General features: G+C 28.4%; 1 protein-coding gene across 2 annotated transcripts in view; it reads left to right on the forward strand.

Annotated features, from left to right (window-relative positions):
* LOC129905543 (hemicentin-2-like) overlaps positions 1-27,684 on the forward strand; it is a 456,916-nt gene that overhangs the window by 390,051 nt on the left and 39,181 nt on the right. For both annotated transcript variants that reach the window (XM_055981019.1, XM_055981020.1), the window contains exon 7: positions 11,834-12,193. In XM_055981019.1, coding sequence (XP_055836994.1) covers positions 11,834-12,193 — 360 coding nt within the window. The remainder of the gene's footprint in view (positions 1-11,833; positions 12,194-27,684) is intronic.

The raw sequence follows: 27,684 nt of genomic DNA on the forward strand, positions 1-27,684 counted from the left end.
AAAAGGTGAAGTGTAAAACCGTATGAAGAACTGTGTTATTAGCAGCTTTAACTATAAAAATTCATGAATTTTGTTGTTGGCGCTATGACTATCTTTGTTTTAAACTTTTATTTTGCTACTGTCTCTTAAGTTTAAGGAACAATTATGAATATTTCGTCAAATACCTTGACTCTTATCAAAACTTTGAACAAAAAAGTAGTCTATGTTCATTTCCGTACCAAAATGTATATCTCTATCAATTTTTATTAAAATCGGTTAAGTATTGTAGGTTTTATGCTGTCACAAACATACTAAATGTAATAAATTTTAACTCTAAGAGCAAAAAACTTCGTGCGTTGTAATCCAAACTAAAACGTCTCATCTTATGCGAATCACCCTGTGTAGATTAAGCTGCAGAAGCTTACACTGCCTTTGTTCATCTATAAACTTAAAGAAAAAAAAAATGAAGAAAGAAAAAAAAATTGCAGGAAGTGAATTAAGAAAGTCTTCCGGTTTGATATTTATTAGTTTTTCATTTTTTTTTTTCTTTATTTTCTTTTTAATTCTCCTTTCAAAACCGTTATTGGCTGGCTTATATTGAAAAAGGATATCTCTACACACAATACCACGTTGTTGCACTCTTGCACATGATGCACTGTCTCGTCTCTCATACTAATACACCATTTCTCTCTCAAGCACACACAATGTATTTATTAATTAGTACAAAGGATGTTTTAGAATTCTCTGTTATACTTTCTTGCAAGTTGTTGTATATTTTTTTTTTTTGCTCTTGTGTCTTTTTTCATTATGTTTCTAGGAAACAGCTGGGTTTACTGCTATACTGCTACTGGATGCTTTACTTCATAGACAAATATAGAACACACACGTGCGGCATGAGAATTGCATTTTTGTATTTTTATTTATTTCTTTATCCGTTCTTAGTTGTTGTAAAAAAAGGATTACAAGCTTTAGTAAAGGATTAAAATCGTATATAATTTAGATAGGTAGTAGGTAAGGTGCCTGAGCTATATTCCTTTTGTGTCTTTAGGTTTTTACTACTTTTCTGGCTATCCGGTGGCCTGGAAAAAATAACACACATACACTGTACACCATACAATCATACACTTATTTATGTGTTTTCTTTCTTTTTTGACTAAGAAAATATGGAACTTTTCTTAGCTTCATGTTTATTGTTTATTTTCGGTATTTCTTTTTCGTTGGAAGAAAAAAGTGTTTTTTTTTCAATATTTTAACGAAAAAGTTGTAAGGGTGAAAGAAAGTGTATTTTAAGGGTTTTTTTTGTATTGACTTTTTTAAGAAGAATCAATAATTTGAAAATGAAAAAAAAAATGAAAATAAATAGCCTATAACCGTCCTCACACCAGAAATGAATGAACCCACCAAGTTTTTTTCAAAATCAGTAAAGAATTGTATACTTAATGCCTCCACACACATGACAAAAAAAAAATCATGTGTGCAATTCACACGTGGTAGAAGTGAAACCTTAAGAAATCATTTTTCTTGATAAAAAAAAAAATACAACATTAAAAAGCTTACAAATTTTTATAAAGAATAAATCCATACTTAAATTTTTAAATTGGGCTTAAATGTATAAAAATAGTTTAAACAAAACAATCATTTTTCTTGAAAAAAAAAATAAAAAAAAAATCTTTTTTTCTCTTCAAACACCATTAAATCCATTTTTTTGTATGACAAATTATTATAAACTTTATATCATCTGAATGCTTATTGTTTCAGCTTAAAATATTTATATCGACCATGACTATACAACATCTACAAAAAGATCTAGAATTTTTTGAATCCAATCAGTTTTCATAATAAAAAGCAAAAAAATCAATCTTTTTTCACTTCTAACACCATAAGTTCCATGTTTTTAAATGATAACCTATAAAAGTTGTACACCATATGAAAACTTATTATTTTACCTTTTATATGACGCTTCAATCATACTCCTACGATACCTACAAAAAAGTAAGAATTTTTTTAAAGCCAAAAAATTACAAACTGAGATTACGCTACTTCCTACACTGGTGGATGGTCACCGGCAACAGATCTGCACAGGTGTTTTGAGGTATTTTTCAGGTTTTTCAATTTATGATTGTGTAACTTGTAGAGCACAAGTTAAATCAAATTTGTATGTGCTCTAGATCAAAAATTACAACGTTTTTAGAAAAAGAACATCTTTTCACCGTTATCTCAGGTTTTCGAATATGAAATTAATTGAAATTTAATACAATTTTAGTCTATTCTATTAAAGCAAAAAAGTTATAATCATTTGATTTTTCCTGTCGCCTTTTCGTTTCATCATGTTTCAAATCACTACGATACTAAAGAAGTTTTCACTTCAAAAATCTTATTTTTAAATATTTATTGTGTTTCGCATATATTTATTTATTTTTTACTATGATAGCCAACGTTTGGGGGAGTACCCCGTGGCGCAATGGTTAGTGCGATGGACCATAATGTCATAGATCTGGGTTCGAATCCAAGCCTGCAAATAGAATTGATGTTCTGAGACTGTACGAAATTTAAGTCACTATAGAACTAGGGAAGCTTTCGGTTTTTTTTCGAAAATAGCCCAATTAAGACTACTGTACAAAATTAGGAAATGTAAAAGGAAATTATTAATTTGCTTAAAATAGGACAATTTGGGCTACTATGACTTATTTTGAAATTCTTACGGTTGAAGCTGTTTTTAAAAAATAGCTCTAGGATGCATTGCCAACTAGCAAATCGTAAAATATAAAATTAAAACTGATGAATGTTTTTTTTTTCAAAATTAGACCAATTTGAGCTACTCTGTAAGAAATTTAGAGTTTTCTCTATCTTAATACAATTCAATACTTATTTTGTAAATATTTGTTTTTATGCTAGGAAAAAAGTTGGTCGTGATATATTTTTACAGCGGATTATAAAAGAAATAATTGGTTTGGTTGTAGTAGACCAATTTGGGCTACTTTCAGAATTCTATCAAATTTAAACTGATTTGAGGGCTATTCTAGAAATCATTTTTAAGAATTATCAGAGTTGCTGTGATCAGTTTTGTTGCAATCTAATTAAAAGAAAAAAAAATGGTTTTAAATCAGCCTAATTTGGGCTAAATTTTTAGAATAGTTTAAGACAACACTTTCTATAAACCTTAGTCCAAATACTCAAAGTATTTCTTTTTCAAGAAATTAGAAAAATTAGTGCTTTTTGTAAATTAGACCAATTTGAGCTCTTTCATTCATAAATTTCAAATTTAGGCAAGATCTGAAACCATTTCGAAATTTGAAGCCAATTGAATTTCAAGAAGTCACCATGTTGCAAAGATTTTATGGTGAATTAAACCGTATTTAACCTCATTGGAATTAAATATTTGGGCATAATTGAATGGTTTTAACGTTAGTAATTTTTGGTCCTAAAGAGCTGGAAGCTAAAAGCTTCTTTAAAGCCTTATACAAGCTTACTATAAGCCTGTGTTAGCCTTTTTAGAACCTGAAATGTTGTTAGGTACAGCCGGCATAAAGAGAGCTTAAGATTGAATGAGACGTTTTCAATGTTTTAGCCAATATTTGTGTTCGAAAAGTAAAAACTGTATTAGGGTCTAAGGTCTTAAACCTCTATCTTGTTGAACACTGTCTTTGAATTTTGTGAATCACGCATAGTTTTTTGTATATGCAATTCAAGCGTTTGGATGGTCATCTAAAATTTTTAACTTAAATTAAAAATTAATTAATTAAATTAAAATACTCTATCTTCTGAAATATAAAGCTAACCTTGAATATTTGTTTCTCCCAGCCTTTTTAACTTCGTCTCCTTTTTCAATAGAAAAAACTCTTCTTGTTATTCCTCTGAATGTCAATGTTAATTAATATTTTTGTCTTTTATCTGTTTTAATAGTGTTTCAAAACAGACAATCACACCATAAAACAAACAAAAAAAAAATAACACGAATTGAAAAATGAAAAACTTACGAAAATAACAAAGAAAAAGTTAACAAATTTCACAAAAAAAAAAAGTACTATTTTTTCCTTTTATGTGTGTGTATATTTTTCAAGCAAATACACATGAACACCTTCCAAAAAAAGTTCAAACGATATGCACTTCTTTGAAAGAGAGAAAAACAAAAAACAACCAAGCAAGCAAGAAACACAAAGTTAAAAGAAGACAAAGTTCATTATGGTAAAAACAATTTTGTAAAAGGTAGAAAGTTTTTCATTTGTTGTTTTTCACAGCAAAACTATACATGCATATAGTGAAAATTGTTGTTTGTTTTTTTTTGTGTGTTTTATTTCGTGTTTTTTTAAAGTTTTGCCACCATACATCTTTTCCTTTGAATAAAGAAAATTAAAAAGTTGAAACCTTTTTTAGGTTTTTGATGAAAAAGACAATATGCTTCTGCTTGCATGTTGATTGGAAAGACAATTAAAGATAGGTGTTATTTGAACAAAAAAAAAAAAAAATTGAAGAAAAATACTTTTTTTCGATGAAGCCAAACCTGGCGCCCAATGTGAGACTTCTACTACTTTAAGAGATTGAAAACATGTAGTTTGTTGTACTTTTTTGTTGCTTTCTCTTAAAGACCCTTAAAAAAAAACGTGTTATAAAACTGAAAAGTGGGTGTTTTTCATTCCTACTTCTGTAACCAGTAGTCGATAAAACTTATTTAAAGCTATTTATTATGCCACAAAACAAAGTTTTGAATTTTAAAAAATTGGATCAATCGATTTGAATAATTTTAAAATGGGTGATCTTAATGTAAAAAAAAAACTTGTACAAAATAATTTACCTCAATGCATTTTTAAATGGCGCCCAACGCGAACATTTAAATTTTCAAACATCTTGTTTTAAAAATATGAAATTCAATTATTTTTTATTTTTCAATCTAACGAAAGAATGTTCAAAATTATCTAATATTAAAAATGATTTGAGTTTATTGGTTTACGCTTATACGTAAATGGCGCCCAATGCATTGGGCGCCATTAAACCTTTTAACTTTAAATTCTTTAACTTTAATGGTGCCCAAGGTGAAACACGAATCACTAATACATTCAAACTTACATATATGTATATAAAAAATGGACCTTGTAGCTTTGTTAAAAACATACAACTAAAAATCCATTGGTAACCAAAGAACGAAAATGGCGCCCAACGTGAACCCTCAAAATTTTCAAATACCTTCTTAAAATTATTAAATTAAAAAACTTTTGCGATCAAACGAAAGTGATAAGACATTTTTTCATATTTTCTTCAACAAAAATGGCGCCCAACACAAACCGCAAAAATAAAAGAAAAGAAGAAAAGAAATTAAAAGAAAAAAAAGGAAATGAAAAAAAAAGGAAAGAAAAGAAAAGAATTTATTAATACTAAATAAATTTTTGAGAATGTATTTAGAGTATGTATTTAGAAAAAAAAAGGTTTTTCGGTCCATTAAACTAAATGGCGCCCAACGTGATACCCTTACATAATAGAGTTTCTATTTTTCAGAACAAAATTAAAGTGGTTTTGAGATCAGACAACAAAAGAAGGCTAAAAATTATATTTATTAAAAATTACAGCTTTTGAGACTGACTGCATAGCAAAAAATAAAACTCTTCACATAAGCTCTCCTTTGTCACTTTATAGAGCGAACATAAATCTGCTACTTCTGTCTTTATCAATTGCAAAAAGGACTTACATTTCCTTCCTTAATATCCTTCAAATGGAAATGAATATTTCAAAGAGTGTTCATTTGGCGTTACTAATTATTTTATATAACTTCTTCTTCTTATTTCAGAGATGAAAATGATGCATAATGAATTGCACTTTACAAAAAGAAAAGGAAGAAAAAAACCCTTCTAGTGGGATCCATTAGTGCTATTTTCTTGTTGTAATTAATCTAACATTATAAACATATATACACTCTTAATTCCAGCGAGTCCTTTAAAAGAAAAAAAAATATATCTGAAAGCCCAGAAAATACATTTCTCCTGTTACATGGTTTCTTTTTTTTTCTATTTTTTTTTTTTTTTTTTTTTTTTTTTTTCAAAAACAAGGCTGTCTGTAAACACTCTCTCTCATCTTAAAGGTCCTTTAATTATATTAAAAATAATAAGAACAAAAATACACTCTCTCTCTGAATTTTTCCAGAAGATTATTTCAAGACACCTTCTGCTAAGAGATAAGTTAACAGTATCTCTGTATAAATTTTTATGTGTGTTTGTGTGTATATTTGTTATTTTTACGCTTCCACACCGTAAAAGAAAGAAGTGTATAGAAGGAAGGATATCATTTTATGTTTTTATTATTTTTTTTTTTTTGTTGCTGCTTTGATCAAATTTAATTTTCCTTTTAACTCAATTAAAACTGACACGCTAATTTGAGGATGGTACACTACACACGTCATATGCCACAGACAACAACCTGACGAGGACCAAAATGACAGGCTCTGAGATATTATACAGTGGCGATGGAAAGGATGGCGCAGTGATGACAGCAACGAGTGTTTATGCTTTTTTTTGCTCGTCGTCGTTTTTAGATTTACTCGTTCTTTCTCTGTTCTTTAACTGTGCCTATATAACACATATACTATAGAGCATTTTGAGCTACCAAGGATCTCGTGAATGTGGCACACATATTCGCATGTTAATTTTTTTGATGAAAGGCATATACAGAAAAATAAACAATGTTTTAATTACTTCTTGCTCATCAAATAATGTATCCTTTTCGTCCTTTTTGTTTTAATGGCGCACAAATAAACACGTTCTCGTATAGTCTTTTCTTTTTTTTGTTGTTGTTGCTGTTTTCATTAAAGAATTAACACTTTTGCTCTGATGGATGAGTGAGTGTATGTGTGTGTTTATGATTTTTTTAATTCTCGCACATAATATTACCTTCGAATTTTATATCTCGTTTAAGTACAAGATTGCGTTTGATGAAAAAATCAGAGTTATTATAAAAGAATATGACGTGTAAATTGGATGTTAAGGGTTTTCTTAAAAAAACAAAAAAAAAAAAAATGGTTAAATAAAAAAAAAGTAATGCCAAAAATCCTGATGTGGGTATATAAAAAAAGTTTTTAAATTAACTTTTCAGTTGGATACTCTGTCTTGTTTGAGACATTAAATCGAAGCAAGACGAGAAGACGAATTTATGTGTTTTCATCATCATTTACAATTCGAAAAGTTTTTTTTTTTTTTTTTTTTTTTTTTTTGTGGTTTGACAGGGTGTATGTGTGTTTTTTTTTTTATTTGAAAATTCTTGTTTTGATTTCTGTTTTTTTATTTTTTGAGTTGGGGGACTTATAAAAAGTCTCTTTTTGAACTTTTGTCAACTTTTATACTTTTTCGGATGTGTGTATTCGAATAATATGTTTATAGATATCCTTTTTTTGAAAAAGTCCTTTCAAAAGTGTTGATGCTCAAATAAATTGCCATTTGTACAAAATTTTTTTTTTTTTAGATATTTTTTTTTTTTTTTGTAAGGAATTTCAAAATGAGTGACAAGTAGAAAAAAAAACAACAACACAAAACAATAAATGTCATGAACAAAAATAAAAAAGTTAAGGCAAACATTTTAATCACATACTCAAACAATGGATTCGCTTGAGTGGACATGAACATTGAGCAAGGAGCATGGTCAACTGAAGTGTGTTGTGTTGGCGTTTTATTTAATAAATTGACCTTTTGAAGTTGGGTTGAGTTAACAAAGAAAGAGAGAGAGAGGTTAAGTTTGTCCTGTCCCTTTTTGTAAGATTTGTGGTGACATTTTTATTGTTTGCTTGAGGCAATTTTTTGTAAAGAAATAAAGTTTTTTTTAGAAGAACTTCTTCTATTGTCTTGCAGTTTTTTTTTTGTGTTTGTGTTTTTGTTTTAAATTTAATTCAACACGTGTCTGATATTATTTTAAGATTTCTTGGATAATAATTTATGAGGAAAAATTTCTTGTGCTTGAGTTGCTCCACACTTTGTGATTTTGTTTCAGTAGATAATGAAATGTTTTTCATTAAAATTTATGACTTAAAATTGCAACATTGGGCGCCAATTTAACAAATTTCTAAGAAATTGATAGTAAAATCATTCATTTGCATCAGCTTCTGAATTTTTTTTAAATTAAAGTCAATTTCATAGACAAAAAGTCTAAATATGATTGAATCTCACAATGGGCGCCAGTTAAAAAAAATAACTCAGATTATTCAGAATAATATCTATATTTGAAGCTGATAACTTTAGCTCACATTGGGCGCCAGTTAACACAGTTCAACAAAATGTAAAGGAAATTAACAGTTAAATTATTCTATTGGATATATTTTAATCGTTATCAAAGAATAAAAAAACATTTTTTTTACTTCTTACATTGGGCGCAAGTTAACAACATATTTTTATAAAAATGTTTCTATTAGGACTCCCATTCGGCGCCAACTAAGAAAATTTGAAGTTATCATCATTTGCAATATCTTTCTAGCTATTAAATATTATGAAGTCAATGTGATAGGAAAAATGATACATTTAAATGAATTTCACATTCGGTGGCAATTGACTAAAAATAAAAAAAAAAAACACTCATATGATATCTCTACACCTGCTTTATTAAGAAAATAACTTTCGCTGAAGGAATTTTGTATAAATAGAAATAGAAAAAAAAAAAATTTAGGACTCACATTGGGCGCCAATTAAAAAAAATTTAAATCAAATTATTACTAGAAATAATTCAGATTATTAGGTAGTTCACATTGAAATGAAAGAAGCTAAATGACTTATTTAAATTCTTCATCTGGTATAAATCTCCACTCGCTGTCCCACACATTGTTGTTTAAAAAAAGAGCAGATTACTTGAAAATTAAACAAACAATAAATCAAGCTTATCTACCAAACAAGAAAATGTAATCGGTCCTATTATTGATGCACCCACATTGGATGCCAAGAAATGTCAGTAGACACGCTCCCAATCAACTCATTTGTCTTGTTTTTCCACTCTACAATTATTAGGATAATTTTTTAGGTTAACCCGAGTTGTATCAGAGGTTAACCATAGTCTAACCGGGGTTTAAAAAAAATTTCAGGAATGGGCTTTGAAAGTTACTGTGAATAACAAAACTTCTTGCTCATAACTATTCAATGAGAAAAAAATAACAAAATTACTTATTTTTTAAAATCTCACATTGGGCGCCATGTACTATAAAAGTGTAAGTTCTTTCTTTTCTTCCAACTAAAGACGCACACTGAAATTGTTGGCCGTAATTTCTTCATAAATCACTATTCGATGAACAAAAAAAAAAAAAAAATAACAAAATTAATTTTAGGATCTCACGTTGGGCGCCACTTACTAGAGTTTGAAATTTTATCTAAAATACTTCCAGGAATTCAATGCCATACACAACCTGTTTTGTCTTTATTTCATATACTCTATTTGAATAGGATTGAATCCTAGCCCGGGCGCCACTTAATATTATTTTTTTTTTTTTTAAGAAAACAAAAAACTATTCTTCAAAAATCCACTTCTCCAGTTTCTCTTGTCTTTTTTCTTTTGGAGCAGCTCAAGTTTCCATCTGCTTATACTCATATAATTCATTCACATTTTAAATTTTTTTTTCTTACAAAATAATCTAAACTCTTCAAATTGAAAGAAAACATCAATCACAACAAAATTCCATAAAACATACTTCAACTTTTTTTTTTGTATTTTCTTCTTCTTAACCCTACATTCATGGTGTAATCAAAAGGATACTCGAAACATATACCCATCGTTAAACCCGATTTATCACTCTATAAAACTCCCACATTCTCCCACAATTATTGCTCAATTTAAAATTAACTAACACGTACTTGAGAGATATTTTATATATACGAGTAGGTACCCCTCATATATCTAACCTACTTGTGTACCTATCCTACAACACCAATATGCAAAAGCATCATTTCCTCCTCGATTACATCCTTTTTTTTTTTATTTTCTATACTAACGAATTCCTCTCAATAAGCATCCTCAAACTCTACAATTTTATACCTGTAGCAGGTATACCAGTTACACTTGGCAGCAACAACACTCATCCTCTGTTTTGTACTCTCTATTTTTATTATTTTTTTTTTTACAGTTCAATTTATTATTTATCCATTTCCATATGAAAACACCTTTCGTTCGTTTTTCTTGCATACTTAAAAAAAAAAAACTCCTTTTTTTTGTACGAAATCAAAATAAAAATAAAAAAAATTCCATTCGCTTCTTTTTACACTCGACTTAATATTGCTGATTGTGTATATTTGTGTCTCCTTTCTCGTTTCACAAAAAAAAATCCTTTCTTTTTTTTTTTTTGCTGGTTCGATTTTTACAATAAAAAACGGTTTTTCTGCTCGTTTTCGAATATACACAGAGAGGTCCTTATTGTGTGTCCTGTTTTTTTTTATTTTATTTTTTGTGTTATTTCTTATCAATTGTTAAATAATGTGAAATATTTAATTCTGCTTTAATACCTCTCTTCAATAATAATATAGAAAGAAGAAAAAAAAATTTTTTTTTTAATAATAAAATATAGGAGGTACCTTTGCTATATAGAAACCTACGTGTGTGTCTCCCTGAAATTCAATATCCTTATTTTTTCTTCATTTTTTTTTGTTCACAATTTACACAGTTCAAAGGTTTGTGAAAAAATAAAAAAAAAAAAAAAAAAACTACGCGCATTATAAAAGATGAGGGCGAATAAATGTCATCGTCGTGGATGTGTGTATCCTTTTTAGATTTTCTTTTCAAACTTGAACGATTTTTATTATAACATCGTATCCTTGTTCAGTCTTGCTTAACACTTAAATCATCATCATCATCGCCTATGCATGGATGAGGATAAAAAAAAAATAAAAATAAAAAAAAAAAAAAATTCCTGTGCACATTTCTATCTGTATATTGACGAAGAGAGTCCTTTCTCTTCTATTCTTCACATACACAAAAATAATATCCACCTATATCGTCCTTATGATGTATTTACAAAAAAAAAAAAAAAAAAAAAAAAAAAAAAATACAAACTTATACAATATTTTTCTTCAATTCTGTTTTCAATGTTGAATTTTTCTTGATCGCACATATAAATATTTAACGCACTGTCTCCTCATTGTATATGTATGTAGTAGGTACTTTTGTACACTCTGGCACCATAAATATCCTTTTATTCTTCATCACCCACCATAAATACAATCATACACCCGCCGCCCAACAGCAGCAGCAGCAGCAGCCACCCACCTCGCTACTACAACAACTCACTCTCACTACTCACTCACTTTACGAACAAAGTTTTTATAAAATATTTTGTTCGTGTGCACTGAATTTATTTCATAAGGAAAGAAACACACGATTCATCCTTATTTTATATTTTTTTTTTTTTGAGATCTATAAACACAAAAAAAAAAATTTTTTTTTTCTTCATCTGAGATCCAGGACATACCTATACATTAATGCATGATGATGAAAAAATATACAAGGCAGACAGACAGACAAAAATATATAATATTGCTTTGTATGGAGCTCGCAAAAATAATGAAATGAAAATACAAAAATTTAGTTTTTTGTTATCATAATGTGTCCTCTTCTTTTAAACACATACACATACTGATGCACAAAATACACAGTGCTAGCTATCAATGTTATTTTTACTTTTACGTTAAAATAGCTGCAATGTTTTTTTTTTTTTAATTTTTCAATTTTAATATATGAAAAAAAAAACAAAAAAATATTATAAAATATCATCTCCATGTGTTGATTTTAAATTAAAATATAAAAAAATTTCCTTTTTTTCCTAATGAATTTTTTTTTTTCAAATGTAAACACCATCAAAATGAAAAGAAATATTTTTAATTTTTCTTTTATTTATTTTTTTTTTTTACAGGGGTTAATATGGGCTATATTGAAAATAGCTATTCAAATTCAAATAATGGTGGCAGTGTTAATTCACAGGATTCACTGTGGCAAGTTAAAATGTCAGCAGCGGCACAAAATCAAACACAAATGGTACCATCGCATAATTTTGTTGAGCGACAACCATCATATGGTTATGATCCATTAACACATGGCGGTTATGGTGCTGTAGATGATTATGCACCATATCCACATTTGACAACAACACCTAGCCAACATGGCGATGAGTATCATAATTTGAGAAATAGCCAGAATCCATCCAGACAAGACTATTGCAGTGATCCGTATGCATCGGTGCAAAAACCAAAGAAGAGAGTCGATCAGCATTTAGGTAAGTGATAGTTTTGTTGATTTTTTTTTTTTTTTTTTTCATTTTGTTATATTTGTTTTTTTTTTTTTTTAATCCTTCATGGTTTTTATTTAAGTTTTTAAATCCCATTCAAACTCTTGTTTTTTTTTTATTTTGAATTCATGAGAATAGACTTATGTTCTCCTTATCAAAATTGAAGGTTCATTTTTTCAATGTCAATGTCACTTCATATCAGTATCAACAAAAAAAAAAAAGATGGCGCCCAATGTGGGACATTTAATGTTTTTATTTTATTTAGGTATCAAATTAAATAAGATATGCCATCCCAGTTCATTAAAAAAAAACCTTATTAAAAACAAACAAAAATGGCGCCCAACGTAAAAATTTTAACGTCAAATATGTATGATATCTTAGTTAAAAAAGGCAAATTTTCAGATACATTCATATATCAGAGAAAGTTAGTTAAAGCTTTTCAGTTTGTTGAAGAAATATAATTTAAAAAAAAAAAAAAAAAAAAACTGGCGCCCAACGTGGGACACCTAAAAATCAGATTTGTACACATTTTTAGATAAGCAAGCAATTTTAATTCATAAGACAGAATAAATGAAAGATGACTCGTCAAGTCTTTGCAGGTAATTGACAGGGTAGAAACCATTAAGGAAATAGCTGGCGCTCAACTTAAGTTACTTAGAAATAATGGTTTTCAGACTATTTGAAGGTTTTTTTTAAATTTTTTTTTTGTAGATTTTTGCTTTCTTTGCACAAAGGTCCATATAAATACTCAGATAAAGATTGTTAAGATTAAAATATACAGATGTTAACATAATTATATTCAGTCTCTTTATGTATTGTTTAACGAATAGAAAAATGGCGCCCAACGTGCGACACCTAAAGTTAAATTTTTTCTTTGCATGAGTTTTCTTCTGGAATCAACGACATCCATTCGGATCTTATATAAATATTCAGAAAACACGTTTATTTTTAAAGGCATATATGTTGTTATATTATTTGTGTTAAAAAATGGCGCCCAATGTAAGAATTATGTATATTTTTCCTCCGAGCACATTAGATAAATTTCTAAATCGTCTTCTCAAAAATTTCACGAAGCCACGTTTATGTCAAGGAATATATTGTTATTTTATTGATTTAAATTTTAAAAAATGGCGCCCAATGAAAGATACTTGAAAATGTAAAATGTGTTATTCAGCTACATAAAATGACAGTTTTTTAATACAAACCAAATAAGAGATGAATAATCGAACGTTTTTAGTTTACTGACGAAGTATAGACAGAAAAATTTTAAAAATTTGTTTGTTATTAACAGAAATTTAAAAAATGGCCGCCAACTTATGCTTCCTTAAAATATATAAAAATGTGTTATTCAGCTTAAAAACAGGAACAATGTTGTTAAGAAAAGCTGAACAAGAGATCTTTTTACCAAACAAACTAAAAAAAAAAAATACTGGCGCCCAACGTGCAACCTTTTTACCAATATCGCGTTGATTTTTCATCTTTTGAGAGGATTTGAACTTTCTGTTTAGTTAGCTTTTGTTAAATAAAATATAAATTCAAACCAATTTGAAAATAAATTACATCTTCAAAGGGCTTCGAATGTTAAAAATTCTGTCTGTTGCTGCACAAAGCCTTATATAAATTTTGGTACGGTAATGAATATAGGCTATTTTATTTTTTTTTTTTTTTTCAAGTCTGAATCTGAAAGTCTTCCAATGAATAATATCTCATTATAACCTTGAATTAAAATTCATAAAAATCGAAGTCAATCAACCTTCCACTACAATGACTAATTATAATTTAAATTCACCCAAAAAAATTATACATAAAGTAAATATTCCATATTCATTTAAAGAAAAAAATAAAATTGCATAAGTATAATTTAATATTTTTTTCTGTTTTTTTTGTAATTTGTTTCATGAAATCTGCAAGGGAAATCAGAGAGATAAAAAAAATCAGAGAGAGATAAAAATTCTTCTTCCAGAGCAAATGTGCATTGGATTTTCCCTGAAACATTAATTGCTATTAATCCCACGGATAACTTCACCAGAAAATCCATTCAAATAATACCGATGACGTTTCATTTCGTTGAATTTATTTTTTTCTTTCAATGCATTTTCCAGTATTCCACCTACCAATTTTTTTTTTTTTTTTTTTTGTTAAATATAAAAAACCACAAGAGGAGAGAGAAAACATTTTGGAGTCGCTTTTCGCTATATGTGATAATGGTAAATACCGCAAGAAAATTGTTTCCTCTGATGTTAATTATTTGGTAGGTTTCTCCATTCGGCTGTAAGCAATCATCGTCCTTCGTTGCAATTAAAATCAGGAACCAAAAAATTTAACAAAAAAAAAATCAAAAAAAAAAGAAAAGCCTCTGATTATCACCATTCCATGAAATAAACCAAAGAAAGAAAGAAAAAAAAATAATAATAACATTAACCAAAAAAAAAGGACCAACAATAAAATACAAGAACAACGAAAACACACACAACAACGCCAAATTGTTTGGTTCCTTTCTGTATTTTCCAATTGAAGAACGAATAATGAAATTAAATGAACGAATTGTTGAAAAAGACAGAAACAAATTGAAGAAAGAATAAAAAAAAAAAAATACAAAAAAATTGCAAACGAATATAAAAATTCAGAGACATCCGAACCGATATTGATACTATATTATAAATGCGTTGATTTTTTTTTTTTTCCACCATTCACATAATCACTGGCTCTATATGGGAAAAAAATAAAAAACTCCAAACTCAATGGTATATGATAGGTATTGGTGAAGCGGTTTGCACTAAGAAAGGTTTTTACTCAAATCGCACATTTAATAGGGTAAAACGGGGCAAAATGGCAAAATGAAAAAATTATCTAAAATCTAAATGCGATGTCGTAGAGAGTTGATTTTTTTTGCAATAGATAGATAATCATTTTTTATGTCAATGGACTTTTGGTAAAAAATTTTTAAAAATCTAAATCGGTAAGAAATCGTTAGGTTTTGAAAAGCTTATCAATTTGGGGCAAGTTGAGAAAGGGGTGATTACGAGAGAGGAGAATTTTTCTGGGAAATTCTGAATATACCAATGGATAGGTGGTGGAAAAATAGTCGAGACGTGTGTTGGGATTTTTTTTTAAAGTGAGTAGTTTTTGAGATAGAGAGTTTTGAAAAACACCTATTTTTTGCGTGTTAAAATTGGGTGGGTTTTTATTTTTAGAAATATTTCCGAGTGCTCAAAAAATCTGAAACTTATAAGGTGTATAGGTGGAGTATGTATGAGTGTATGTGCAAAAAATTGGAACTCTAAAATGAAATTTTCCATCTAAATCGGAACGAAGAAGTTTTTTGGAGCCAAGTTTTTTGGTCATTTTTTCCCGTTTTTAACCGTTTTTTATTTTTATCTTTTTTTGTTTAACTCATAAATGAATGAAACTTAGAGGGTAGGTAGAGTATTGGCAGGACTATATGTGTACAAAATTTCAATCAATTTCGTACACACAATTTTGAGATAACGGTAAATTAAAGTGTGAGAATTCAACAGGTTATAACTATTGATCTAGAGCAGATAGAAATTTTATTAAACTTTTATGAGCATCCTGATACAATTACCTTTCATTTGGTATATCACACATAACGGTAGACTAACTACAAGCTACACAATGTTAAATCAAGAAACTTGCGAAAACACTCAAAACACCAGTGGAGATCTGTTGATCATGAACAGTCACCAGTGTAGGAAGTACCGTAATCTCAGTCTGGAAATTTGACATGGTTGACTTTAAAAAATTCTAACTTTTCTTGTAGGCAACTTGGAAATAAGATTGAACCGTCATGTGAAAGGTAAAACAATAAGCTTTAACGTGATATAAAAATTTTAATAGGTTGCCATTGAAAAAAATTGATTTAATAGCATGAGAAGAAAAAAATAAATGTTTTTTTTTGCTTTTTTTGATGAAAATACATTGAGTTCAAAAAATTCTAGCTCTTTTTGTAGATGTCTCATAGACCTGATATATATATATATTTTAAGCTAAGACAATAAGCTTTTAGATGGTATAAGATTTTTTTTGGTTGTCATTAAAAAAAATTGAATAAATGACGTGTGAAGATAAATTTATAGGTTTTTTTTGCTTTTTTTGATGAAAATGATTGTTTTCAATAAATTATTTATATACTTTTTGATCATTCTTAAAATTTTAATATAGCTTTATTCTTTAGGAAATTTTATAAGCTTTTTAATGGTATAATTTTTTTCTAAGCTTTTCATATTAAAAAATCGATATTTAAATAAAAGAATATAAAAAAGGTAGTTTTTTTGTAAAATTTGATTGACTTCAAAAATGTATTACTTTTTTTCTACAAAACTTACAGATATAAATAAAGTCTCAATTTTTAGCTTAAGTAACAAGCTATAATATGGTGTTATTATTTTATAAATTTTTAACCAAAAAAGTGGTAAGAAAAATAAAAAAATAATATTTTTGTGTTTTTTTTTTTTCAAGAGATAAAAAAAATTTAAATATTACAACCTACCTTCACATGATTTGTCACAGTTTCTTTGATACTTGCTTGATTTATCTGATTGAGGTATCAATGGAAAGGTAATATCACATATAAAATTAAAAAAATAAAATCTTTCAAAATTCTTAAAAAAATAAAGCAATAAAGGGTTATATAGAAAAAACAGACTAAGGGCCAATTTATTGAGCCCCCATTAAATTTTGAAATTTATCGTTTTAGTTAAAAGCGTTGTTAAACTATTGACGCCTTTAAGTATACATCATTAAAAATTCATTTAATTCACCCTTCTTTAGTTAAAGTGCTTACTTTTAATGGAAACTTTAAATTTAAAACTCTGTTAAAAATATCCTAGGGATTTTTTTGAAAAATTAATTTGTCAAAATTTAATATTTGTCAAATTAAATATGTATAATAAATAGATACATAGATTTGAATTAAAAGATTTAAATGAAGAATAATAAAACAAATATAAAAACTGGTCCATAAGCGAGGGTATCAAAATGTCAGTGTGTACCAAAAACTGATGCAATTGCAATTTTATGAGATGAAAATATTATCCATCAACGCTTGTGTTTCTTTGAAGTGGAGAAGATGATTTTGTATATTGTGCTGTTCTGTGGAGTAGATCCATTAATTTTTTTGAATTTATGTCCTTTCAAAATCTTTATCTTTAGTGCAATGTTGCAATAAAATGAAAACAGGCTATAAGTCGTTTGTACTAAAACGACAAGAAAACGACTTGCTCTAGGAGCGCCAATTTGAATTAATTTTGAACTTTATAACTTCGTAATTCTGTCCGCTCTTCGCCCCTTTTCCTTAAAGCACGATAATTGCTTTACTAGAACCAGAATTTTGGCGTCCAGAGAGATTCTTTTTTTTGGGTCGTTTTAGGACAACGTATTAGGGAATTTTTGTCATAAATATGTAGATATGAATCTTATTCGATTCTTAGCAATCGTCCGCGTGACTCCTTAATACACCTAAAAAATCTACAATAGAATTTCCAGTTGATAAAGGTGCATAAAAGCAATATTTATTCAGAAGTAGACCGATACAATACATTTATATAACTTCATTGAAATCACATCACAAAATTTACACAAACATATTAGGACTAATAATTTATTTCAACAATCCTTTAAAGAAATGTTATCTAATTTTTCGATGTTTATTCCTTCGGTGGACTATTTTGTTTTCTGTTTCGATTTTGGTGTTTTAACTAAAACGACTTTTAAATTTAATGCTCTATTAGTTAATGTAGTCAAACTTAAAAAACTCTTAAAAGAGACTGAATAAATGAATTTTGTTTTTTAATTTAAAATTCCCTTTTTTAATGGAGATTTAAAGTTTAATGGAGAGTCAATAAATTGGCCCTAAGTACTACATTTTTTACCGCTTTGATTACTTTTCTTATGCATTAATTACACTGGTTTACAAAGGTTTTGTTGCCGAAACAAAAATATACTTTTCTGAAGGTTTTCAGTGTGTTGAACTCGAATCCGAAGTCATAAACAACTAATCAGCTCCCGTTTTTGAGATATTACCGTTAGAAAATGCAAAAAAACGTTTTTTTTGATTTCTTCGGACCTTATTCTTTTGTATAAGGAAAATTGTTTGAGAATATTTAGTAACGGTTTCTATAAAAACTGTTTTCCATCTTTCGATAACTGTTTAAATCTTTTCAATATCTTTTGTATTGCCCGAGATATCTTAAAATTAAGTAAGTGGGTTTTTCTTCATATATCATAAAGGAGATAATGACGTCATAAAATTTATAAAAATACCAAACAACTGAGGATATCTCGGGCAATAAAAAAGATATCGGAAAGATTTAAACAGATTTAAAAAGGTGATAAATAGTTCTTATAAAAACCGTTACTAAATATGCTCAAACAATTTTCCTTATATAAAAAAATAAGGTCCGAAGTACTGCATACTCTAACGGTAATATTTCAAAAACGGGAGCTGATTAATTTTTTTTGACTTCGGATTCGAGTTCAGCACACTGAAAACCTTCAGAAAAGTATAATTTTGTTTCGGCAACAAAAAAAAAGTTTAATTTTGTTAACCAGTGTTATATATCTAATTTACTATTTTTCTACACAAACGTATGCTTAATTTGACTTATCAACTTTACTGTATGTCAATTACAAGCGTCTTGAAAAATAATTGAAATATGCTTATACGCAATTCTAAGCAAAATTCAAGGTATTTGGTCGGAAAAAATTCATATTCTAAAAACTCTGATTTGATTTCAGAAATCCACTTATTACTTCGGTATTTTTATTTTTAAATTACAATAAATGGGTTCTCAAATAAATCATGATATTTAGGGTCACTGTATGTATTTTGATCAATTAATAATACTGAAAATTACCATAATTTTTGAAGGTTTTATTTGAAAAATAAAATGTTTTTCTCTCACTTATTCTGACCAGCTGCATTAAAAGTTTTTATTTTCATTTCAAATAGTACTTAGAATGTTCATTAATATTGTCCAATATAGTAGAGTAACTAAAGCTCCAAAAGTGGCAGTATTTGAAATAAGAAATTATTTAAAAATTTTAACATGTCCTTTTAAAAACTTTTTCGTAATATAAATTGCATTTATTTTTCAAATTTTTTTAGCCACATTTTTTAAAATTTGAAATTATAAAAGGAAATGTCAATATGTATTACAGTTTATGAAAAAAATTTAAAAGTATTTCATTTTCGAAGAACTTTTTTAATAGAAGTTTTGAAAAAAAAAATTAACTATTTTTTTTTTGTAAATTAGCTAATTTTTTTTAAGTTCAACATTTAAATATAAAGTTATTTTTTCACCATTCAATAGCCCTTATTGTTGAAAGTAAAATAGCAAAAGTTTAAAGTTCTTATTTGCCAAAGTCTTTGAGAAAATCAATTATTTTAATGCAAAAATTCTGTTTTTATCAAAAAATCCAATGAAAATGAAGTAATTTTTATTTTTTTTTTTTTTCAAATCTGTAATAAATATTACCTTTTCCTCTTCGGAATTCATCTGATAAATAAAATAAATTCAAATATTACTAGGAAAAAGTTTGAAAAAAAAGCCATTTAAAAATTTTTAGTAAGGTTTTTTTTTACAAAACTCTCAGTTGAGGACCAATTTTTCGAAAAGTCTTGATTATATAGTGAATTTAAATTTATATAGATAGAAATGAGATTCTGGTTTTTTTTTTTAAAGTGTAGGTATGCAAATATTGTAGGTGCTGCCGTTGGGTTTAAAATATTTTGTTTGCATTTGAAGTCAGTTCGTGAGAAAATTAAAGGTAGTCTTTTACTACCATATATTTGTTTTCCTTAAATTACGTAGAGAATCTTTAGTATCATTTATCTTATGAAATTTAAGCAAAAAAATGGTTTTGTTAAAAAAAATTTAATTTCATCGTTTAAAAAAAAAAAGATTATCAAAATCAGATCTGTTCGGCCGGGTTTTCTAATATTTTGCTTTAGTTACTACACTAATAAAAATTATTGCTTTATAATGTCTACGAGCTTCAAATTAATTTTTCAAATTTTATAGGTGAAAAAGTTGAAATATTGTAAACCACCAGCACATTATTGCTCACAGTTTTCTTAATAATTCTGGATTTGTATATCAATGGAAATGCAATATGATGTATAAAATTTTAAAAAAATAAAAACCTTGAAAATTTTTGAAAAACTAAAGCAATTCTTCAATTCCAAAAACTGACTAAATATTACACTTTTAACTGTTATGATTACTTTTTTTTCGCAAACTTGATAAATTAAAAATGTATCCATATCAAACATTATTGTGCGTCAATTACAAGCTTCATGAAAAATAATTGAATTATCCTTAGGAAAGCAAAATTCAAGGCTTTTAGTCATAAAATGAATAAATTTTTGAACTCTGGATTAATCTTAAAAAACAATTAATTATAAATTCGGAAATTAATTTTTGATCATTATAAATGCGATTTCAAATGAAGGATAACATTCAAAGCTTATTAGGGAAAGTGGGGAAAGGCCGCCTGGCTTTTCAGTGTTTAACTGTCTTAAAACCAATAAAAAACATTCTTCTAATTAAAATAAAGGGGCATTAATAGTCGTTTTAAGACCCCGGTTTATAAAATGTTATTTAAAAAGGATAAACTCCAGTCTTTTTTAGTAACAACTTAGACAGCGTCAATGAATATGGCCCATAGTCTTTTTTCATTAAGTTTATTATTTTTTAAATTAATAAAAATCACTGAAAAGAAGATAATACGTTTTGAAAAAAACATAAAAAAAAACTTTCTTGGCCCCACATGAGGGTAAGACCGCCCTATCAAATTTTGTTGGTAGACAAATTGTTTCTTTTGTTTTAAATGCAATCTATTTGCAATAATAACACACGTATGATAATATTTTCATTAGATCTTCCTCCAGTCATTTATCTTTCTGGTAACTTTAACGGGTACCTTCTTTTTTCACTTTTTTGAGCTACCTATCTGATTTTAATATGTCTTTTAATTTTATCTTTACGACTTTACTTTTTCGCATAAAATATTTTTGAATTTTTACTATCTATATAGAAAAAGAAATGCTAAAAATACTACCGATTAACATGAACGATAACATTTGATGAAAAATCACAAAATATACTGTCTCAATTGAACTTGCTCAAACTTACAAACGTAGTCGACCACATTGTATATATATTTCTATACTACTATCATGAAGTCGAATTTAGTATTACTTTAAGTCACAACTATTTTGAGGTAGCGATCAGTGCATTTATTTCATACAAATTCTGCTTTTTTAAGCTCCCACTAGAGTTTCTAAGATCGTTTGTCTCCATATGGAAATATATATACAATGGTCGACCATACCAGAAGGCACTTATTTTATGTTACAAGTGTTGCCAATATTACTTTTTTTCATGCAACAAAGTGCAACGCACTTAACCCTAGATGAAATTTTAATAAAAAAGAATATTAGAAATTGCAATTGTTTTTGTAGGCTTATATGAAAATATGAATATTTTCAAGCGTATTTAGCAAATATTTTCTTTTCTTTTATTAAATATTTTTTTTTTTTTTTTTGTAAAATACGCAGATTTTTAAAAATTATATTGTTTTTTAATACTTTTGAGTACTTATGACAATTTTGTTTTTGAAGTATTTTAGTATCGTAGTGATTTGAAACAAGATGAAACGAAAAAGCGACACGAAAAATCATTTGATTATAACTTCTTTGTTTTAATAGATAGATAAATTAAATTTATACTGTAGATAGGTAATTAAATAAACTATGACTGTGTAAAATTTCTATTAATTTCATATTCAATATCCTGAGATAATTATCATACAATCAGAAATCAATATTATGTTCCGTCAATAGAAAGCATGAGAGATAATTGTAATAAAATTTTGTAGATTCAAAAGTTGATACTTGATCATCAAAATACATAATATTGTTTAAGTTATAATAAACTTTGCATATAAACAAACTCAAACCCACTTTACTGTTAACTCCACTAATACTTTAACCCCACCCCTATTCCTATAACGTGTCCAAGAAGTAGTTTTTTAAATGATTAAATGTATTCATGTGTACAACAAAAACAAAAAGAAGCAACAAGCACCAAACAACAAACAAGGACCAACAAACAACCAAACACCCCAATAACCAACCAAACAACTTAATCAAACAAACAATCAAACAAACACTCAAACAAACAATCAAACAAACAATCAAACAAACTCTTTTATATTACTTTTAATTAAATTACCTAGAGAATCTTTTGCTATCATTTGTTTTATGAAATTAAGCAAAATAAATGGTTTTGTTAAAAAAAATTTTATTTTATATATAGACTTATATTTTTAATAACCTACGTTTGAAAAAAAAATCGTCAAAATCAGAGCTGTTCGGCCGGGTTCCCTAATAATTTGCCTTAGTAACTCTACTAAAAAAGCACTTGAATTGACATATCAAACATTATTCTACGCCAAATAAAAATGATTGAATTACACTTATGAGTAATTCTAAGCAAAATCTAAGGTATTGGGTTTAAAACTTTTTCGTAATATAAATTGCATTTATTTTTCAAATTTTTGTTTTGCCACATTTATTAAGATTTTAAATTATAAAAGGAAATGTCAATATGTATTACAGTTTATGAAAAAAATTAAAAGACCAATCTTTCAAAAACTCTTGACTATATATATAGTGAATTTAAATTTTTACAAATAGAAATGGCTATGGTTATTTAAAAACGTGTATGCAAATATTGTATGTGCTGCCGTTGTGTTCAAAATATTTTGTTTGCGTTTGAAGTCGGTTTGTGAGAAAATTGAAGATTGTCTTTAACTACCAAATATCATAAAATTTAAAATTTCATAGGTAAACTTCATTTCATTTTTCATTTCATTTATTTCGATAAGTATCTAATTTACAATAGCTGTGTTTTGTTGGTATTTCTATCCGTATCCGCAGTTGCCGTATACATGCATTACAAAAACAACACGCAGCTGCCGATAGGATTAGAAACTAAACCAAGCTGCGGGTAGAATTTTGAGGAGGTATGCAAGTTTACGTATTCCTTTCTCTTGGTGCGTGCATATAAATTTTTGTTCAATGTTGATTTTTTGGAAATCCTAATGCGGATAGAAATGCCAAAAAAACACGCCTAATAACGCATTAAGATCAGGATCTTTTGGAGCATCTATTCCTATTTAACAATCAAAGTTGCTTACCATTCAAAAAAATCTATGAAAAAGTTGAAATATTGTAAACCGCCTGCACATTATTGCTCACAGTTTCCTTAATAATTGCTGGATTTTTATATCAATAGAAATGCAATATGATGTATAAAATTAAAAAAATTAAAACCTTGAAACTTTTTTGAAAAACTAAAAAACTAAAGCAAGAAATTCTTAAATTCCAAAAACAGACTAAATATTACACTTTTTACTGTTATACCTTTCGAGTTCTTATGACAATTTTGTTTTTTTAATAATCATACATTCATAATTAATATTATGTTCCGTCAATAGAAAGCATGAGAAAAAATTGAAACAGTAGATGTACCTATAATTATAAATTTTATACATTCAAAACTTTGTATACCTACTTGATTTTCAAAACACATAATATTGTTAAAGTTACAATAAACTTTGTATATAACTAAATTTCGTATATAACCAAATTGTTTTTACTGTTCAGCCAAGAGAAACTTCGACCCCACAATCAAACATGTGTATTGTGTACAAAAACAACTAGCAACAAGCAACAAGCACCAAATACCTAACAACAAACACCAAATAACAAAAAAGAACCAACAAACAACCAAATACCCAAATAACCAACCAAACAACTAAGGTCCATTTTCTTCACTCGAAGTTGAACATAACTTGAGAATTTTTAATATAAAAATTCTCAAGTTTTGTTCAACTCCGAGTGAAGAAAATGGACCTAAATTACAAAACAACAAGCACCTAACAGTAAACACCAAACAATAAAAATCAAACAATAAACAACAACTAACAATCGACAAACAAAAAACGATTCTTGATTCAATAAAATCATTATACATTATACAACCAAACAATCAAACAATCAAACAAACAATCAAACAAACAATCAAACAAACAATCAAACAAACAATCAAACAAACAATCAAACAAGCAATCAATCAAACAAACAATCAAACACACAATCAAACAAACAATCAAACAAACAATTAAACAAACAATCAAACAAACAATCAAACAAACAATCAAACAAACAATCAATCAAACAATCAACCAAACAATCAAAAAAACAATCAAAACAACAACAAACAAATAATCAAACAAACAAACAATCAAAACAAACTATATACATTAAAAACTATACATAAAACACTATTTGATTGCACTCATAACCATAGCAGCGAAGCGCTATGCAACGGGCAGGTCGGCTAGTATAACTATATAAGAGCACATAGAGTGTCCGCAGGATAACATAACCGCAATGAAAAAGGACATCGCTCGAAATCGCGTATATATGCGGGAAAATCCCATATACAGATGAATGCTCTTTCGTATATTTATAGTTTTTTGGGTTTTGGTTTGCAATTGAGTGAGAGAGATGGGGAAGGGGGTGGAGGGAAGGATAAGAAGTAAAAAGGATGAAATTCGAATGGCTTCAGCTTCGAAATCAAAAACAATTTCTCTTCGATTTTTAATTAAAAACTTAAAAATTGCAGCGTAATTTAAATTTAAAATTCTGATAGTTCTGTTGTTTTTTTTTTTTTTGTTCATTGATCAATAAGAATATATTTTTGTTCACATAAATTTCAAGAATTTAAAAAGCATGATGATGAAGTTTTCCTTGATATGAAAAATTGTATGAAATGAGCATTTTTTTTACAGTATGACTAGGAAGAAAAGTCATTTGAGTCTTGAAACGCAAAACTAAAAAAATAAATGAATGAAAATAAAAAGGTGTAATATTGAGACCTTCAGGTTTTATGGTTATGGGTCCCAAATTTACATTAGACATTTTTCTGTGGTCGTGAAATCTAGCAGTCTCAAAAATTCGCTGATGGATCCCACTTTAACACCAGCCATTGTGCTTAGCTCCTACGTTATGGTTCTCAATTTTACAGTATACATTTTTTTGAGGTTTGTGACTCCTACCAGTCTCAAAAATACATTGTTGGGTACCACTTTTACAATAGTAATTGTACTGAAGTCCGTAGTTATGGGTCCCAATTTTACAGTAGCCATTTTGCTGAGGTTCGTGACTTCTAGAAATCTCGAAAATTAGGTAATGGGTCCCCAGAAGCCATTGTGCTGTAGTTATGGGTCCCAATTTTATAGTAGTTATGGGTCCCAATTTTACAGTAGCCATTTCTTTGAGATTCGTGACTTCTACCAGTCTCGACAATTCGGTGATGGATCCCACTTTTACAGTAGCCATTGTGCTTAGCTCCGACGTTATGGGTCTCAATTTTACAGTATACATTTTTTGAGGTTTGTGACTCCTACCAGTCTCAAAAATACATTGTTGGGTCCCACTTTTACAATAGTAATTGTACTGAGGTCCGTAGTTGTCTGTCCCAATTTTACAGTAGCCATTTTTCTGAGGTTCGTGACTTCTAGCAATCTCGAAAATTAGGTAATGGGTCCCCAGAAGCCATTGTGCTGTAGTTATGGGTGCCAATTTTAAAGTAGTTATGGGTCCCAATTTTACAGAAGGCGTTTTTCTGAGATTCGTGACTTCTACCAGTCTCGACAATTCGGTGATAGATCCCACCTTTACAGTAGCCATTGTGCTAAGCTCCGACGTTATGGGTCCCAATTTTACAGTATAAATTTTTTGAGGTTTGTGACTCCTACCAGTCTCAAAAATACATTGTTGGGTCCCACTTTTACAATAGTAATTGTACTGAGGTCCGTAGTTATGGGTCCCAATTTTACAGTAGCCATTTTTCTGAGGTTCGTGACTTCTAGCAATCTCGAAAATTAGGTTATGGGCAGTGGCGTATTGAGGGGGGGGCTCAGGGGGCTCAAGCTCCCCCCAAGCCTCCAAGACAATGTTATTATTTAACTGATTTCTTCATAATGTACATGATTAACTGAAACTTGTTCGTAAATCTTAGAGATTTAGAGGCAGCTCAGATATTTGAGCCCCCTCCAGGTTCTGAAAAGGCTGTTTGTGTTTGTTTGAGTAAGGGCCTTAGCTGACGTTGAGGGTTGGGATACATTTTTTTCGGATTTTATTCCAATTCGGAATTCTTCAAATATTTTTTTTTTTGTATTTTGGCGTCGAATTACATCACCGTTAAATTTTGTAAAACTTCTTATGCAAACTCTAAACACCGTATTTGATCGTCTTCAGTATATTTACTTTTTTTCAAAATAATATTTTTCTCAAAGATAATAGAAATATTTGGTAACTTAAAATCTTTGTGGTCAACATAACTAATGGTTTCTTTAAGGAAATTTCAGTTTGCGCTTCTGAAAATTAGTATTTCAGACTTTCTGCATTTCACTTTTTGCGCATTCACTTTCCGATAGTGAATTTAAATGTTCCGCATTTTTTCACTCATTTTGGATTTTCTGATCGAAATCAGTTCACTTTGTTTCTGTAAGTGAAATTGGTGCCTTTTTCAATGAATCTGCAATCTTTGGACAAAATTTGTTGTTAATTTATTTATATCATTATTCATCACTGCCTCTGTGTTTGCACTTCATTCGCTTTACACTTTACCTAATTAATTTTTACTTGAGTATTTACAAATTGCAATAATATCGCCCATGTTCTGCATTTCACTTACATACATATTGGATATGTCTCTAAAAATATGTCTACTTATTTTTTCTTTTAAATTCTGCTTTTTTTCATTATAATTGTAAATTAAATTGCATCCATGCTCAAAGCAGCAGTAATAATTTCACTTTAGAAACAAAATAAAAATGGATGATAGGTACTTCAGTTTTGACAGTTCGAAACATTTAAGAAGTTGTCGAAATCGATCGAAGATCCATTTCACGTGAAATTGAAAAGTGATTTCAATTCACTTTCGGTCGAATTGCGGAAAATAGTAATGAGTACAGTTCAAAAACAAGACGTGATAGGAATAAATACGTAAACAGTTTTGAATTCAGCACATGACAAAGTTCAAACGATATAAAGTGTTTTTTTTTTTAAGATTACTCAATACCTTGCTGTTTGTGTAAAATGATTGAGATACAAGAACTTTGAAAAAACACTACTTTGACTGTGAAAGGAAGAGACAGTAGTACGAAGCTGTCGAGAGCAGTAAAATGCAACTTTCAGTACTGCAGCACAGCGCTTTTTCTCTCGATCAAAGACGAATAAAAAAAAGATAAAAAATGTTCCTACATTTATGTACCCTATACAAAATTTTTGAAAAATTTTCCAGCCCCCCCCAAATTTTTTTCTGGATACGCCACTGGTTATGGGTCCCAATTTTATAGTAGTTATGGGTCCCAATTTTACA

This window comes from Episyrphus balteatus, chromosome 1 (genome assembly GCF_945859705.1).
Source record: "Episyrphus balteatus chromosome 1, idEpiBalt1.1, whole genome shotgun sequence".
Classification (NCBI taxonomy): domain Eukaryota; kingdom Metazoa; phylum Arthropoda; class Insecta; order Diptera; family Syrphidae; genus Episyrphus; species Episyrphus balteatus.